Source organism: Tauraco erythrolophus, chromosome 2, assembly GCF_009769465.1.
Source record: "Tauraco erythrolophus isolate bTauEry1 chromosome 2, bTauEry1.pri, whole genome shotgun sequence".
NCBI classification, from domain to species: domain Eukaryota; kingdom Metazoa; phylum Chordata; class Aves; order Musophagiformes; family Musophagidae; genus Tauraco; species Tauraco erythrolophus.
This window is the reverse complement of record NC_141466.1, coordinates 102,702,163-102,717,553: the sequence shown is the minus strand read 5'-3', so window position 1 is coordinate 102,717,553 and position 15,391 is coordinate 102,702,163. Positions and strand designations below refer to the sequence as shown.

The following is a 15,391-nucleotide window of genomic DNA, read 5'->3' as shown; positions in this document are numbered from 1 at the left end:
TCTATAGGAGGTGTTTCAGCTTTTCCTAACCAGACACTGCCAATCATGCAAAATTATCACAGAAAGAAAGATATAACAGGCAGCAAGCTTTGTATTCTTTGCATTTATGACTTGTGAGCTACATGTAGGAAGTAGTAGGGAAGGAAGCTTTTTGTTTGTTTAAGAGCGTAGAAAACCTTCAGCAACCTACCACTGCAGCAGCCCTCAGTGTTATACACAACACAGAGGCCACAACAGTCCTGTGGTACGAACCACAAAGCAAAACACAGTAAAAGAGCCTTGAAGAACCCTTATGTCAGTTTGCTTATTTATGATAAAACCAAACCCCACTAAAACAGTTCAATTGTAGAGAAGGCTAGGAATGACAACTACTTTCACACTCATATGACAGAAGCCAACAGCTGGACTCGCCATCATGAGATGTTCATCATTTCAGCCAAACAATAGACACAGTGCCTCCCCTAAAACAGCTACATGTACGGTGGTCACAAAGAAACAAGTGACCTCAGCACTTTCAAAAATCTTGAAAATTCAAATCAAAAGATGTGAAGTAATCTTCTTTGCAAAGTAACATGCAAACACAACATACTGTAGTGGAGAAACCCAAAAGCCAAATTTAGTTGACAGGTCTTTTCAGAGAGGAAGAACATAGAACATCAACATCCAGCCAATGATGCTCAGTTAAAGTGGTGTCAGGAAAACAACTCGAATTTGAACAGAAACATAAAAGCACAGCCAGGCAGGTACATTTGAACTACCTCAAAACAGGTATTAAAATTTCAGTCACATATCAGAAAGCCTTGCTAGAATCAAACATGTTATGCTTTGGGAAGCTCCTCTTGTATTCAAGAGAATAACAACACCATCAGTACTGTTAGCCATTAGAAGACAATGTTTATAGAACGCAGGCTTTTTAGACATACTAAATTGTTTCAGTTATGTGGTAAACTCTATACTACACCATAAAAATACCCTATTTAATTCATGTTACTTTGATACTAAGTTTTAAATTTCCTTTAAAATATAGAACAAGATTACAGATCTTACAAGTGACACTTTGTCTAATAACATCATTACCTACAGTATCACCAGAAAGAAGTTTAGTGACTTGTCTAGAGCCATCACAATATCCACAAAATGGTACCAGGCTAACACTATGGCTAACTCATCCACCACAAACTGCAGATGAAAAACATTAGGGACACTTCCAACCACATCAATTACTTTTGCTGGTTTCTTTCAGACAGGTAAAAAAAGGAGTCAGAACACTGACAGCACTATCGCTGTGACATGAAGAGATGCTGGGAAAATTCGGGGACAACGGTTTATGCTAATACAAGGATAAAGATGCAACTATTATTGTAATGTAAATCTAAACTATACTTTTTTAAATATATGTACAAGGAGCAAATATGTAAACATGTGAAAGGTCGTCACAAAGATCATTTCCCTACTGTAGTCTAAACTGGACAGGGTCACAAATTAAATCTACAGAACCAAGACTACATAGTTCATTCCTTCGGTAAGCACAGAGGACTAAAAACATGCTGAATTTTTCAAATGGATAAAAGATACTCTAATAAAAAGTTAGAGAGGGAATAGTTAAGAAATTGGTAGTATGAAAACACACATTCATTCTGGGCTTACCTGAATTCTCTACAGAGTAAAGGATATATAAGGCGTTTATACGCATCCTCTACCGAACTCCGTAGTATCCTCATTAACTCTGGTTTTAAAAACTGTTTTGGTCTCCATCTGCAAAAGAAGAGAAAAAGAAAAAATCAAAAAATATTGTAAGAACATATGGAAAAACTCAGATAAAAAGGGAATTTTCAAAAAAAAGACTTCCACGAGTGTAATGTCCTATAAACTGCAGAATTACTACAATAATTAGGCAATGAAATCATAGTTTCAAATATGAATGGAAGAAGAAGTTACTCGTGGTTCTACTAGCAGACAAGGGACAAGCCTATCTTTTCTCTTTGTTAGGTAATAGAATGCAATACTATTTTATGTTTTAAAGAAAACATAAAAATAATGTTACTCTTCACTTGGAGAAGTCAAAGCTTACCACAACTGAATGAAGAACTTGGCTCCATACTACCATTAAGGTTGCATTATTTGCTATTCCTCAATATATAAAAAAATGACTAAACATCCTCTGTAAGTGTCACTGCAGAGCTACTGATGTAAGAGAAATCTGTCCAGACAGAAATTCAAGCACTAAACTAGTGTCAATTAATGAAACCCAATTCAAATTTCATTTTGAATGCTTTGGATATCTCTGTTCAAACTCAACATGTAATCTATCAATTTCACAGCAGTCCTTAAAAAAAAGCAACAAAAAGCCAAATAATTTGCAAATGATTCTTCTCTTTTACCTATCGCTGATATATTGAAAGTGTAAATATTATTCTAACAAAAGGGAAAACAAAATAGCACCAAACAAACACAAGACTATTTCCCAACATTTTCTAAGCCAAACTCTTTGGAGCATTCCCTTTTCTAAGGGGACTCTGCACAGCGATCACAGCTGTAATGACAATTACTTCAAATTTTGTCCTAAAATACACCTCAAAGCTCCCCAGAACAGAGATCCCACGTATTTATTCCATCGATCTTTTAGCTTTGGGCAACATTACTATGGAGAAGGGAGATGTCCTTGAACAAGCACAAGCACTGACATTGTCCGCCCAATGAGAAGGGAGAAAGAGTGAGGAGATGAAGCCAGATACATCATACTCAAGGAGGAGTAAAGACTATGAATGCTTTCTATTACAGTCCAACAATTTTTTATTTCTTTTAAAAATATTGATAACATTTAGAGTTTTCTTCATTTAGTGTATTTTTTTTACATGCCTGCATCCCTAACTGCAAAGTGAGATACATAGTTGCTTTTTTTTTTTTTTTTAATATGCCTGGGTAAGTTTTGGAAGTTTTCTGTTTGGTTAGTTGGAGTTTTTTTAAATACAACATGATAGAATTATGACCATTTGATAATGTGTCCAGGTACAGGTCAAGGCAAAAACAGGACTGAATTTTACTTTTGACTTTGTTTACTTGCACTCACTCAGAAATACTGAGAATAATAAATTACTCCTACCCAGACGGCTTTTCAGTTGTTTAAGGGGATCTACAACTTTCTGAAACAGTTTTTCTAAGTGTCTGTGCATATAATCGTTAAGACATGTGTGATCAAGTCAACACTGTGTTAACGCAGACAGACATGGGACCAGAATTAAGCTTACCATTTAGTTTTACAACATCTAGAGTTGTGAGTGCTTAGCCACATGACCTCATCACTTTGCTAACAGTTTTTGCCAATAGTTCTATTATACTTATTTGTAACTAGAGACTCTTTCCATACCTATATAAAACCAGCAGAGGCTTTAAACCTCCTTATTGCCATCCAGTTCTATAAACATGAAGTTTTTACAGGTGGCAAGTATGACTACACTCCCCCAGAAAGTATCCTCAGCACAAATAAGAATGAATTTGGAAACATGGCAGCTATTTCCCCCTCTCTTCCATCCATTAAAGCTAGTTAGCAAACCTTTTCTCTGTAAATAGTTTATCAGAGCAGATATTTTTCTTACCTGCCTATATGCAAGTAAAAATTATTCAGGCAACATTCTATTAGAAACCTTAGAATTGCTACAAATGCAAAAATATCCAAACATTAAGTTCAATCATAGCAAATACTGCATTTTAATCATTCCAATACTTCAAGAGGAAAGAGAAAAATCTGCTTCGCTGCAGAACACAAAGCAAAAGCATGTGTGTACAATTGTAAAGCATGTGTATAAGATGATCATCGAATCCTAGTTAAGCTTTCTTCTAAGAGCATGTTTTTCATGATTAAATAATCAAGAGCTGAGTTTCGAAGCCCTTTAAATGAAGCCTTATTTAGAAAAACTCCCTGTAAATAACATCATCTTACTCTGCTCATGAGCTCTTCACATGCAAGTGCTCACAACAGGGAACACCATAAGCTTTAAGCTTAGGTTTAGACTACTGATACACCTCAGAGGCTGGAAATACATACCAACAGAATTAACACAGCCCAAGTCAAGAACCATTAGTACTAATTAACAACTGTTCCAGCAGGAGCACAGCTAGGCCTTTAGACCTGCAGCACAAAAAGCAGAGCTTTGTTTTCCTCCAAGACATTATATGTAACTTGTACCAAGTTGGTAACCACACACAAAGCATGCCTGTATCATAGACTTTACAGAGGATCAGAGAATTTTGTCTGAAAACTGAAAATACATTGTCAAACATCAAACTTCATTTTCAAGGCTGCAACCTCACTTTGGAACAAAGTCTTGTCCTTTCCCAAGGAACAACTCCATATTGTCTTTACACTCAAAACTAGCTAAGCAGCCCCTCTCCAGCTGTTTCTCATTGATCCTTTTTCCATGTCTCACTTCACAACTAAGTCTCTGGGGCCAGTGCAGTTCTAGTGTCAACGGAGCTAAGCTCACTGCCAAACCACAGAGATACCATCTTCTGGGGAAAAATACAACTCATAAGGTCAGGCATAAGCATATTCCTGAGTTTTCAGCACGAATCTGAGTTTCAAGGAAATACAGATGCTTCCACAGGCTAATAAATACTGTGAACTTGCAAAGAAAATAGTCATCTTAAAGATCTCCATGCTCTAATGAAGCAATAACGAAGAACTCCAGCCTTCCCAAACCACTTTCCATTGCAGGGGCATTTAACGCCAAAAAAATTTGCCTCAGAAGAATACATAAAGGTCAGTATATTTGGTAATAATTCACAGGCAGTAGGTGATACTGTTTTGTGGCTAGAATATTGGCCAAACTCTGTAGCAACATGGCTTTTCTGGTTCTGCAACTGGTTTTGTGCATGACCTTCAGTAAATTAGTTAATACCTTTACAAAGTTTTGAAATCCTTGCCTCAAACAGCAGTTCTTAACCTTCTGCTCTCACCAGTAAATCAATGCAATGAAAATAATGCAGCTTCCACCCTTGGACAGTCATTTCCAGGACTGGAGGGCAGAATGCACATTTACTATTGGTCAATTTGATAACACAGTTGCCAATCTAATGGGGAAGATCAGAATCTGTCCTAGATGTTAATGCACCAAGATCTACTAAAATCATTCCTTCGGAAGTTTTCTGATGGTGGAGTTGTCCTTAAATAGTAAAAAGCCATTATGAATGCTAAGTACTAATAAGTAGTTCCGTTTCCAAGGTCAATATTCTTTTTGTCTCAAGATGACTCACAAAAATGTAATCCACCAAAAATATCTCAATTTACATCCCACTTTCATTTGTGTAGCAGTGACAAGCTGTTCCATTATCTGTGGCTCACAGTGCTTCCAAAGTCTGTCATAGACACAGTAAAAGCAAGACTGACAGATACGTTCTGCCTACAGAATATACTTCTTGCGGGAAGGACAGAAATTCTGTCACAGATATTAAAACTACAATAAAATTAGATGTGTTTATAAATCCTGATACCTTCCTGAAAAAAAAAAAAAAAAAAAGATATTTACTGTAAGTCCCAGATCATATTATGTTATCTGGCCAAACAATATTTTAAGTCTTTCAGAGGTTTCCATGTTGGACCTATTAAATTCCTACAGTGGAAAGGAACATTTTTACCACATCCCTTTCTTGGACTTGGTGTAAAAGAAAAATACATGCTAAAGCAGTATCACAGTAAGCAATTTTATACATTAAAAAAGTGCATCTTTTCATGTATTTTCTCCTCTTGGTGATTCAATTTTATGATGCAAAATCTAAGACATCCTCAGAACAATGCCCAATATCTCAAGCTATTGAGAAAGAGAAACCTGTATTTTATACGTGGAAGAAAGATGCAGCTTGGATCACAATATTATCTAACAGAGGACATCAAAGCACAGTTTCCAAGAAAAAGACTGACAGAGATATTGCATAAAACAACATAAAGGAAAAACCTAAACTTTTTTAAAAAACCTTGAAATCATACAACACTAAACATCTCACTACAGGCTTTAAAAAAGCAACTTGTAAGAGCGAATCAGTAAGAAATAAAAGAATCACTCAAAAATTTTAAAAATTCAATTGCTTTAAGAATGGTGCCAGAACTGCCCAAATACGGCCAAAGGCATAATCTTTTCAGCATAATGCTACAGCAGTTGGAAGCATAGAGTAAGAATTATTCATTTGCTAATTTCATCTGATCTAATAAGTATTCATTTAAATTGTTCTCTTAATGTAACAAGACATGTGAGGTACATTTCAGTATGCAGATGCCTATAGAAAAAAAAAGGTTTCTGTAAGAATATGTATCCATGCAGACCTTTCATTGACACACCACCAACAGAATTCATTCTTCACCCCGTCAGGAATGTTGACCTTCACTGTCAGGATCTTCAGATTTTCCCCTCGGTTAATGGCCAGAATCTGAGTGCAAACATAAATGGCAGAGACAGATGACACACAAAATATCCAAAAGATAAACTTATCAAAATTTGTGTACGCGCTTGCTTGACATTCTGTACCAAATCATGATGGTGGTACAGTAAATCAGTTCACAAAGTACTAGCATGTACAGATAACATCCACAATTTAAACACAGATTAAATCATGCTGTGGCATAACAAATGATACATTTTTCCTGGAGTCTGCAATCTCAAGATTCGGTTATTTTAAACACACTTATAATACAAATCAGCATTAATTTAGTTGGTAGAATAATCTTGTTTAATAACCCAAATTAAAACTCAAGAAATTATTCAAAAGTGATTCCAATAAGAACTAGAGATGAGAAAGGGAAAAAGTTAGTTCTAAGCTTCAGGCTTCAGTTTGCTTCCCAAGATCAACCCAAATTTAAAATTAATTGTGAATCAGAATTTGAGACATAAAGGTAGTCAGTCCAATTTGAAAGAGGATGAATTTTTGAGTTATTCACACCTAGTTCATAAATAGCTAAAAATACTTAGATACACTCCTTACGTTAACACTAACGCTCCAGCCTTAAAGTGTATGGACATATTTCTGGCAGCCTTGTGTACACAACTGCGTATTCATGATCTAAAGCTAAATCTGGTTGTACACGTGCTATCCCTACACAGAGTTCTATTTTAAATGGAAGCCTCCGACTCTACATGTAGAACTAGGATCACGATACGAGTGGCGGATCCTGCAGGATGCTGCTGAGTATCTGCTAGTCTAACCTCTCTGCGAAGATGATGAGTGTTTACCTGAAGCAATCCTTACAGTATTTGAGAAAACTCACTGGTCAAGGGATTTTAGAAACAGAACAACAGTTAGAAGCCGCTACAAATAAAAACCACACGTTTTTAGATTTCATTTGCCCTTCCAAAACACTTCAAAGTGCAAAAATAAAAAAAAGCTGCTAGAAGTTGACATTCCTGTATGACTACACATGTTGCTGTATGTAGCAGGCCCTGAGCACTGTCACAACAGAGCATTCTGTGTCAATCATGAACTTTAATTCAATCACTAGCTAACTCAGACATGTCACATATGTTAAATACAATGGTTTAAAATGACTCCGGGACATAGTACCAATTTATATTCCTCAGCCTTACTGCTCCTGTGACATACCAGGCCTGACATATCATTGAACAACAAAGCTAATAATAAAGATTGCATGTGAAACATTATAGCATCTAGTACCTTGACTGCCAGAGCAAATGTTTTCATGCAGAGATTAGAAAGACACATTTTAACAAATCAGATGCTTTCATGTTTATTCTGATTTTATTTTTTAAAAAAGAGACAAAGTTAAATGTCAAGCTAAAATGAAATCAAAATGATGCTCACGACAGAGAGTGCATCTGATAGAATTATAATGTCATCATTCAGCATGCTGTTAGCGGGGTCAATATTTGCATCACATTTTGTTTCCTGGCGCTCCATCTGCAGAATGTGTCAGTCACCTGAACTTAAACCAGCTGCATTGCAGTCGGTTTTACATTTTTAGTATTAAACAATCTGCCTATCCTGTTCTAAATGACATGCGTGCAGAGAATTATCATCCAGGACATGCTCAATTAACAAAGTAATTACTGAATTTCTCCCCCTAAGAAAATAAAGGCAGGTATTTGTTTTGTGGGGGGTTTTTTTGGCTTTGTTTGGCTTTTTGGGGCTTTTTTGGTTTTTTTTGTTCGGGGTTTTTTTTTGGTTTGGTTTGACTTCGGTTTTTGTTGGGTTTTTTTTGTTTGTTTGTTTTGTTTTGTTTTTTAAGTATCAGATTCAAATACCGCTATTCTAGACAAAAGTAAACTTTCTGTTCTGGAGAAAGACTGTTTTTATGCAAGGCTGGAATTGATCCAAGGGAAGGGTTAATAAAAAACCCCATACTTTTTTAGGAGAAAGTAAGAAGAATAATTTGATCTAGTAACAAGATTTAGCAAACCTTATTCCGTTTATCAGAAAAATACAACACCCTTCATACTGCACAGCTCTCCTCCATGTTCCACATTTACTTAGACTCACTGAATAAGTTTTGTATATTTCACCAGGGACTTTAATCTCCAACTCCTTTTTAAGCATAAGATTGAAAATAGACCACTTGCCTCAAACATTACACTTTATTCATGAATTCTTTTTGTCCCACAAATTCAGTCATCTCCAAACAGAGGAAAGCAACCCCAAAGCATACCACAAACACTGAACTGTTTACAATTACTCAAAAATTCAAATAAACTCTTGAAAGATTTTTTTTCCTTAGTTATGACAGTGTTGGTGTAGCTACTCAACTGTGTCCGAAGAGTCCAGTCAGGTTCTCCTTGCTGCCAAAGGAAGGAACTGTGGCTGAACTCCTGGCAGCAAAATGTTCCAGCTGGAAACACCCACAGGTATCCATCCAATCGTGTCAAAATCTGGAGTCAGGTTTTTTAAACAAATAGGGTTTTTTCCTCGTTTCAGGCTCAGTATTTTAACTTTTTCAGTCAAACAACCCGATCCCATGCCAGTCCTGATTATTTCGTGGCATGTCTCAACACACAAAATGCCAATGGCACACAAAGTAACCCACAAGTATGGCGTGTGCAACAACAGCTGCAGAACCACAGAACCAAGCTGCAGCTGACGGCACACCAGTTTACCTCATTGTAATACAGGCTGCAAGGCACACTCATGGCTAAAAATGTTTTGGTCATAAGGACACAGCTTATTCTCTAACAGGTAACATGCTAGTCTACTGTCCATCCCCTTTACTTAGGTGTAAGCTAGAGCAGAGTTAGGGTTGTACGCAGAGCTTTAAGATTACTAGTGCTTCCACGCTCACGCAATGATCAGTTCTGGTGCAGTACTTTATGGAAGCCTTTATTTGCAACTCTGCAAAGAGGTGATTTAAAGCTGACTTCTGCTTTTGCCTCTAGCTAAACACATTCAGAACACTTGTCTGTGTGCAGACACGAGGGCAGTAGAGAAGGTCTTTGAAACAGTGAATTTTGCAAGTCATCTTCAAACACAGCTATTCACAACCTGCAGTCCTGGAGGATCAGTAAATTTTATAAATCTGAATTTCAAGCTTCCTTGCATCTTTTTTCTGTATCAGATTCTTTTAAAAATCCTGAACCAAACTAGGAAATTTCTTCACTTGAAGACATCTATACCTCTCCCAAAGCACATTCAAGAACACATTTTTAAGCAGTTTTTTGACTGCAGAAAAGAAGTATTTCTTCAAAGTCTTAGATGAAGGAGAAACTAAAGACTTTTAGGTATTAAAAGGGACGGTTATATCCCAAGAAAATGAAAGACAAAAAAAATCCCGGTAATTGGCATCAGCAGGGTAGTTAAGGTTGGGTAATAAAGAAATTGAATGTTACGAGAAAGACTTTGGAAAGAACAATGCTAGAGTTTAAGATTAAGGAAGAAATGGCAGATAAAGAAAACACCTTTTTTTTTTTTACTTATTTCATCATCAAAACACAAAGGGGAGACAAAGAAAGGTACGAAAATTAACAAAGAACTAAAAAACAACAGAAATTAGAAGTTACAGTATTTTTACAGAACAGGGAACTCTGCAAACCGCACATGTCAGAGATGATCATAAAATGCATTTTTTCCCTTAACTAGCACAAAAGAGCCTGACATATCTTGGGCCCTGAAACCTCAGCAAAGCACAAACAACTCAGGTTTTTAAGATTCATAATAGAAAAATATTTAATGTGTTACAAGAGTCAACAGTAATAATGTAGAAATGAACAACAACACATAAGAGTGCCAAAACATCCCATGACTACAGGACTACCAGCTGCAAGACCAGTGGTTATTACTTCACTGGAGAGCCAGAATGGGAAAGGAAAGAGCCACTGAGGTTAGTGACAGACACAAGGAGAAATTAAACCAAAACAGATCGTGTTAATCTTAACATCAAACAGACAAACTAAGGGGACATCTTGGATAAGAAACAGGGCAGCCACATGGTGAGAGTGCTGACCAGGTCTGGGAACTCTCATTTCTAACCCTGACTCTACCTAAGCAACAGTTTTCCTTATGTGCAATTGAAAAAAAGGATGAAATAAGAAATAAATCATATCGTCATTCCAGTAAACACTTGTACACCCAACACACGTTGCATATCTTGGTATTCACCACTCTCAGTGCAGGAAAAACTAAACAGACTTTGACAGCCAAAGTATTCATTCAACAGTAAAGCGCCCAAACAAAAAACCCACACAGCACAACACTTAGTCTCCTGATGAATCTACAAATCTTTGTTAAAAGTATGAACATTTACTGTATTTATGTCAGTAATTACTTGGTGAAAACTTGCTTCTTGAGAGTCTGGAAAAGTCAATAGAGCAAGTTAAGACTACTATGGTGACATCACAAAGAGAATAACTACAGGTACCTCTTCAAACATCTACAGAGGCCTGTCTATTAAAACCACTTGTAGTAATTTGGTCTATCACCTAACACCATCCATATTGGGGGGAGGGTTTAAAATTAGCCTATACATGTGAAATACTTTTAGTAATAAATTCATTTCAAGATATGCATGAAAATCCTTTACTAATTCAAAACACAACACTTTTCAAATAGCAAGCAGAGAGCATATCATAGATATAAAAGGAAAAGTATTCTGCTGTAGAATAAGACAGCCTTCTAAAGGAAAAGGATATTTCTGGTTGGAAGCAGCTAAGAGGATCTTTTTGTGGTTTTTTTTGTTGTTGTTGTTTGGTTTGGTTTTGTTTGGATGTTTTTAAAGCTAGGTAATTGTGACCAAAACAGGAGACAATTCACTTGGTGATTAGTAATGAATCAGGGCAAAGGTCTTGACAGTTGCATTGAGTATATCACACTTCAGCCTTTGAACTTCAGTAACAGGGGCAGTTGAGCTATTATGTCATCAGCTTCTCTAGAAAGTTTGCTTTGTCTCTCATTTGTTTTTCTAGTCACACAGGTCTAGGCTCCAGGCTTAGGATAACAAAGATGCTTCACAGAAGGGAATACTGATGACTTGCAAAACAAACGTTTTTGGGGTAGTGCATGGGATTCTCCAGAAGCCTTTCTATTTTGATCATTCAAACTTTTACACAAAGTTGCTGCTGACAAGAGTTGCTTTTGTAGGTCACCTTAATTTCAGTTTTCTGGATCCTTCCCTGATAGTTCCTACCAGTTTGACCTGACAGGTTAGTGTTAAATGGGTCAGAGGACTCTGACTCAGTGCTGCAGCCAGCATCCAAAAGAGACAAAGAATAAGTTTGCTTCAGATACTTACACTCCAACCAAGCACCTTTCTCTACTATGCAATGCCCTGGGTCTCACTCCTACACAACGTGAATTACTGCTTAGCCTCTATCCCTTTATCCCCCTCCTGACACCACTTGCTATTCACTCATCAATGGAGGAAGGCAGGCAGGGCATGACACACGCTGAAAATAAGTCACACAAGTATGGAAATCTCTCATTATAAACATTTGTTTAATAAGAATTAATTAGACAATGGACATATTGAATAAACAGTACTCTGCTCAGTGTCTTTAGACAGAGATTAATAGCTTAGTTCTGCATTTCAAGAATTTTAAAGTATTTTATTACCTCTGATAAATGAAAAGCAAAATGAAGTACCTTTAGAATCAGTTTTAAAGCAACAAAATTCAAAAAGCAAAGCCACCGTTGCTATAGTTAAAATTCTAAGAAAAAAATACAAATTTGTAGGTGTACCTGATGATGCTGAATGTCTTTATATTACAAGAAAACTCATGGTACAGTTGGAATTTATCGATGTCTTTTCATTTACACTTTTGGACGACACTTTCGCCAAGGCTGACTGGATACAAATGTACCTTTGCTGACATCTGAATAAAAGAAACAAAATGTTAATAAGGTATTTAGCACGAAGCTTGTAACACCTCATTAGTGCTTGTATTAAAAAAAAAATTAATTTTGGAGTCCGCCCAATTGCAAGTTATGTTAACTCCAATTACCTGCAAAACTGTATTACGTATCTTAATGCTGAGGTTGACATAATACATACTGAATGGAACACACCAAGAGAAGAAATTCAACCAGACCTCAGAAAAAGCTGAACACAGCCCTTCTCCTGAAGGAAATGGATACTCAAAAGCCACAATCTGCACTTCGGTTTGGTCAATTATTCATTCAACTTCACAACCCAAATTTTGGGAATTTGCAAACAAACTATAGCCGTTATCTATTTTATAGAAATGCAACAAATGCAACATCTGTCTTTAATCCACCCAGCCTCAGAATTAATTTCTTGCTTTGAGCACTTAACACCCATAAAAAAAACTTTTAATTATTTTTAGGAGTAACAGGGACCCCAAAGAGAGAGCTTCCTGAACTCTTCTCATTAATTATACATACATAATTCTCTCATTATTATATATACAACACATCTTAGATCAACAGGATATATCTGTAGAGCACTATGTATCCAATTAGGAAGCTTCTAGTGGTCAAAAGAATCATAGAATGGCATAGGCTGGAAGGGACCTCAGAGATCATCTAATCCAACCTCCCTGTCATGGGCAGGGACGCCTCTCAACTAGATCAGGCTACTCAAGGCTCTGTCCAACCCGCCTTGAACACCTCCAGGGAGGGGGCAGCCACACTTCTCTGGGCAATTTATTCCAAAGTCTTACCACCCTCGCACTGAAGAATTCTTCCTCCTAAGATCAAATCTAAATCTGTTCTCCTTCAACTTAAACCCATTTCCCGTTGTCCTATCAGTGGACACTCTTGTAAAAAGTCCTCCCCAGCCTTCCTGTAAGTTCCCTTCAGGTATTGGAAGGCAGCTATTAGGTCCCCCTGAAGTCTTCTCTTTTCAAGGCTGAACAATCCCAACTCCCGCAACCTGTCCTCGTAGCAGAGGTGCTCCAGCCCCTGGATCATCTTTGTGGCACTCCTCTGAACACGCTCCAACAAATCTATGTCTCTCTTATGGTGGGGACACCAGAACTGGACACAGTATTCGAGATGGGGTCCTCACAAGAGCAGAGTAAAGGGGGAGAATCACCTCTCTGACCTGCTGACCATGCTTCTCTTGATACATCGCAGGATGCGGTTGGCCTTCTGGGCCGCATGAGCGCACTGCCGGCTCATGTTGAGCTTCTCATCTATAAACACCCCAAATCCTTCTCTTCAGGGCTACTCTCAACCCACTCTGTGCCCAGTTTGTATCTGTGCCTAGGATTGGCCCGACCCAGGTGAAGGAACCTTGCATTTTGACTTGTTGAAGCTCACGCAGTTTGCACTGGCCCAATTCTCAAGCCTGTCAAGGTCCCTCTGGATGGCATCTCTTCCCTCAAGTGAGTCCACGGCACGACACAACTTGGTGTCATCAGCAAACTTACTGAGGGTGCACTCAATGCTGTCATCCATGTCAGAGACATGGATGTAAATTTTATGTAGCTTGTAGAATGAAAGTGATAGTCTGGTAGTGACAACACATCTTTCACAAAACAACCCCATCACTGAATTATCACACTGGTTTTCTCTAGCCTTGTGATGAAGTTGGTCATTGCTCACGTAAACCAAACAAGGCAACTAAACAGAACGAGCTGATTCAAACCAACACTGCGTGCTCCTAAGTAGTTATATGTTCTTTGACAACTCTGTTCTGCCCCAGACGGTACATAGCAGAGAAAAAAAAAAAAAGAAAAAAAAAAAGCAACTATTACTCTATCACATCAACCCCCCGGACATGACAAATAACCTTGAAGTCAGTATGCAATGTACGAAAACGTAAAGTTAGCTACACAGTCAAAGGATTAGTAACTCCTGCTTTAAAAAACAGTCACATTTGCTTGCCTGATTGACTTCCAATGCCAGAATCAACCATCACTGCACGCTAATTACACTGACTGGTGTCAAGCAGCAAATATTGGAGCAACAATAAATAAGTAGTAGATACTGGATCAGATACACATCTAGAAAATCATAATTTGAACAAAGTGCAAGGAGAGAAAACTTTCCCTTACAGATCACTAACTGCAAAGGAGATATGCTCTATATGGAATAGTGTTTGGGAGTCAGTGTCGTGCCACGCACACAGGAGATTTCTACTCCACTGACAGACCAATGGGCAGAGAGGCTAAAGAATGTCTCCAGTACAAGTGAGGAGATGGACCTAATGCAATCTCACAGTAACACTGTTTTCACATCATTAAAAAATGAATTACTGTATTGGGTTTGTGTGGCAAGGTTTTGTTATTGGGGGTCTACAGGGGTGGCTTCTGTGAGAAGCTGCTAGAAGCTTCCCCTATGTTCAACAGAGCCAATACCAGCCGGCTCCAAGACAGACCCGTAAATGGCCAAGGCTGAACCCATAAGCGACAGTGGTAGTATCTCTCTGATAATGTATTCAAGAAGGGGAAAAAACCCTGCACACCAGCAACTGCAGCCAGAGCGAGGTGTGAGAATATGTGAGAGAAACAAACTCTGCAGACACAAAAGGTCAGTGAAGGAGGAGCGGCAGGAGGTGCTCCAGGTGCCAGAGCAGAGATTCCCCTGCAGCCTGTGGGGAAGACCGTGGTGAGGCAGGCTGTACCCCTGCAGCCCATGGAGATTAGTCATGGAGCAGAGATCCACCCTGCAGGAGGTGTGACCCTGTGGAGAGCCCATGCTGGAGCAGCCTCCTGGCAGGACCTGCAGACCCATGGAGAAAGGTGCCCACACTGGAGCAGGTTTGCTGGCAGGACTCATGAACCTGCGGGGGACCCAAGCTGGAGCAGTCTGTTCCTGAAGGACTGCACCCCATGGAAGGGACTCACACTGAAGCAGTTCATGAAGAACTGTAGCCTATGGGAAGGACTCACATTGGAGAAGTTTGTGGAGAACTGTCTCCCACGGGAGGGACTCCGCGCTGGAGCAGGGGAAGAGTATAAGGAGTCCTCCCCCTGAGGAAGAAGGAGCAGCAGAAACAACATGT

At 38.3% G+C, this 15,391-nt stretch overlaps 1 protein-coding gene across 1 annotated transcript in view; it reads right to left on the bottom strand.

Annotated features, from left to right (window-relative positions):
- The window catches only part of SRBD1 (S1 RNA binding domain 1), a 125,130-nt gene that overhangs the window by 100,166 nt on the left and 9,573 nt on the right, over positions 1-15,391 (bottom strand). The window contains 5 exon segments of the mRNA XM_086628727.1: positions 1,648-1,755; positions 6,317-6,420; positions 12,163-12,179; positions 12,182-12,232; positions 12,235-12,296. Coding sequence (XP_086484853.1) covers positions 1,648-1,755; positions 6,317-6,420; positions 12,163-12,179; positions 12,182-12,232; positions 12,235-12,296 — 342 coding nt within the window.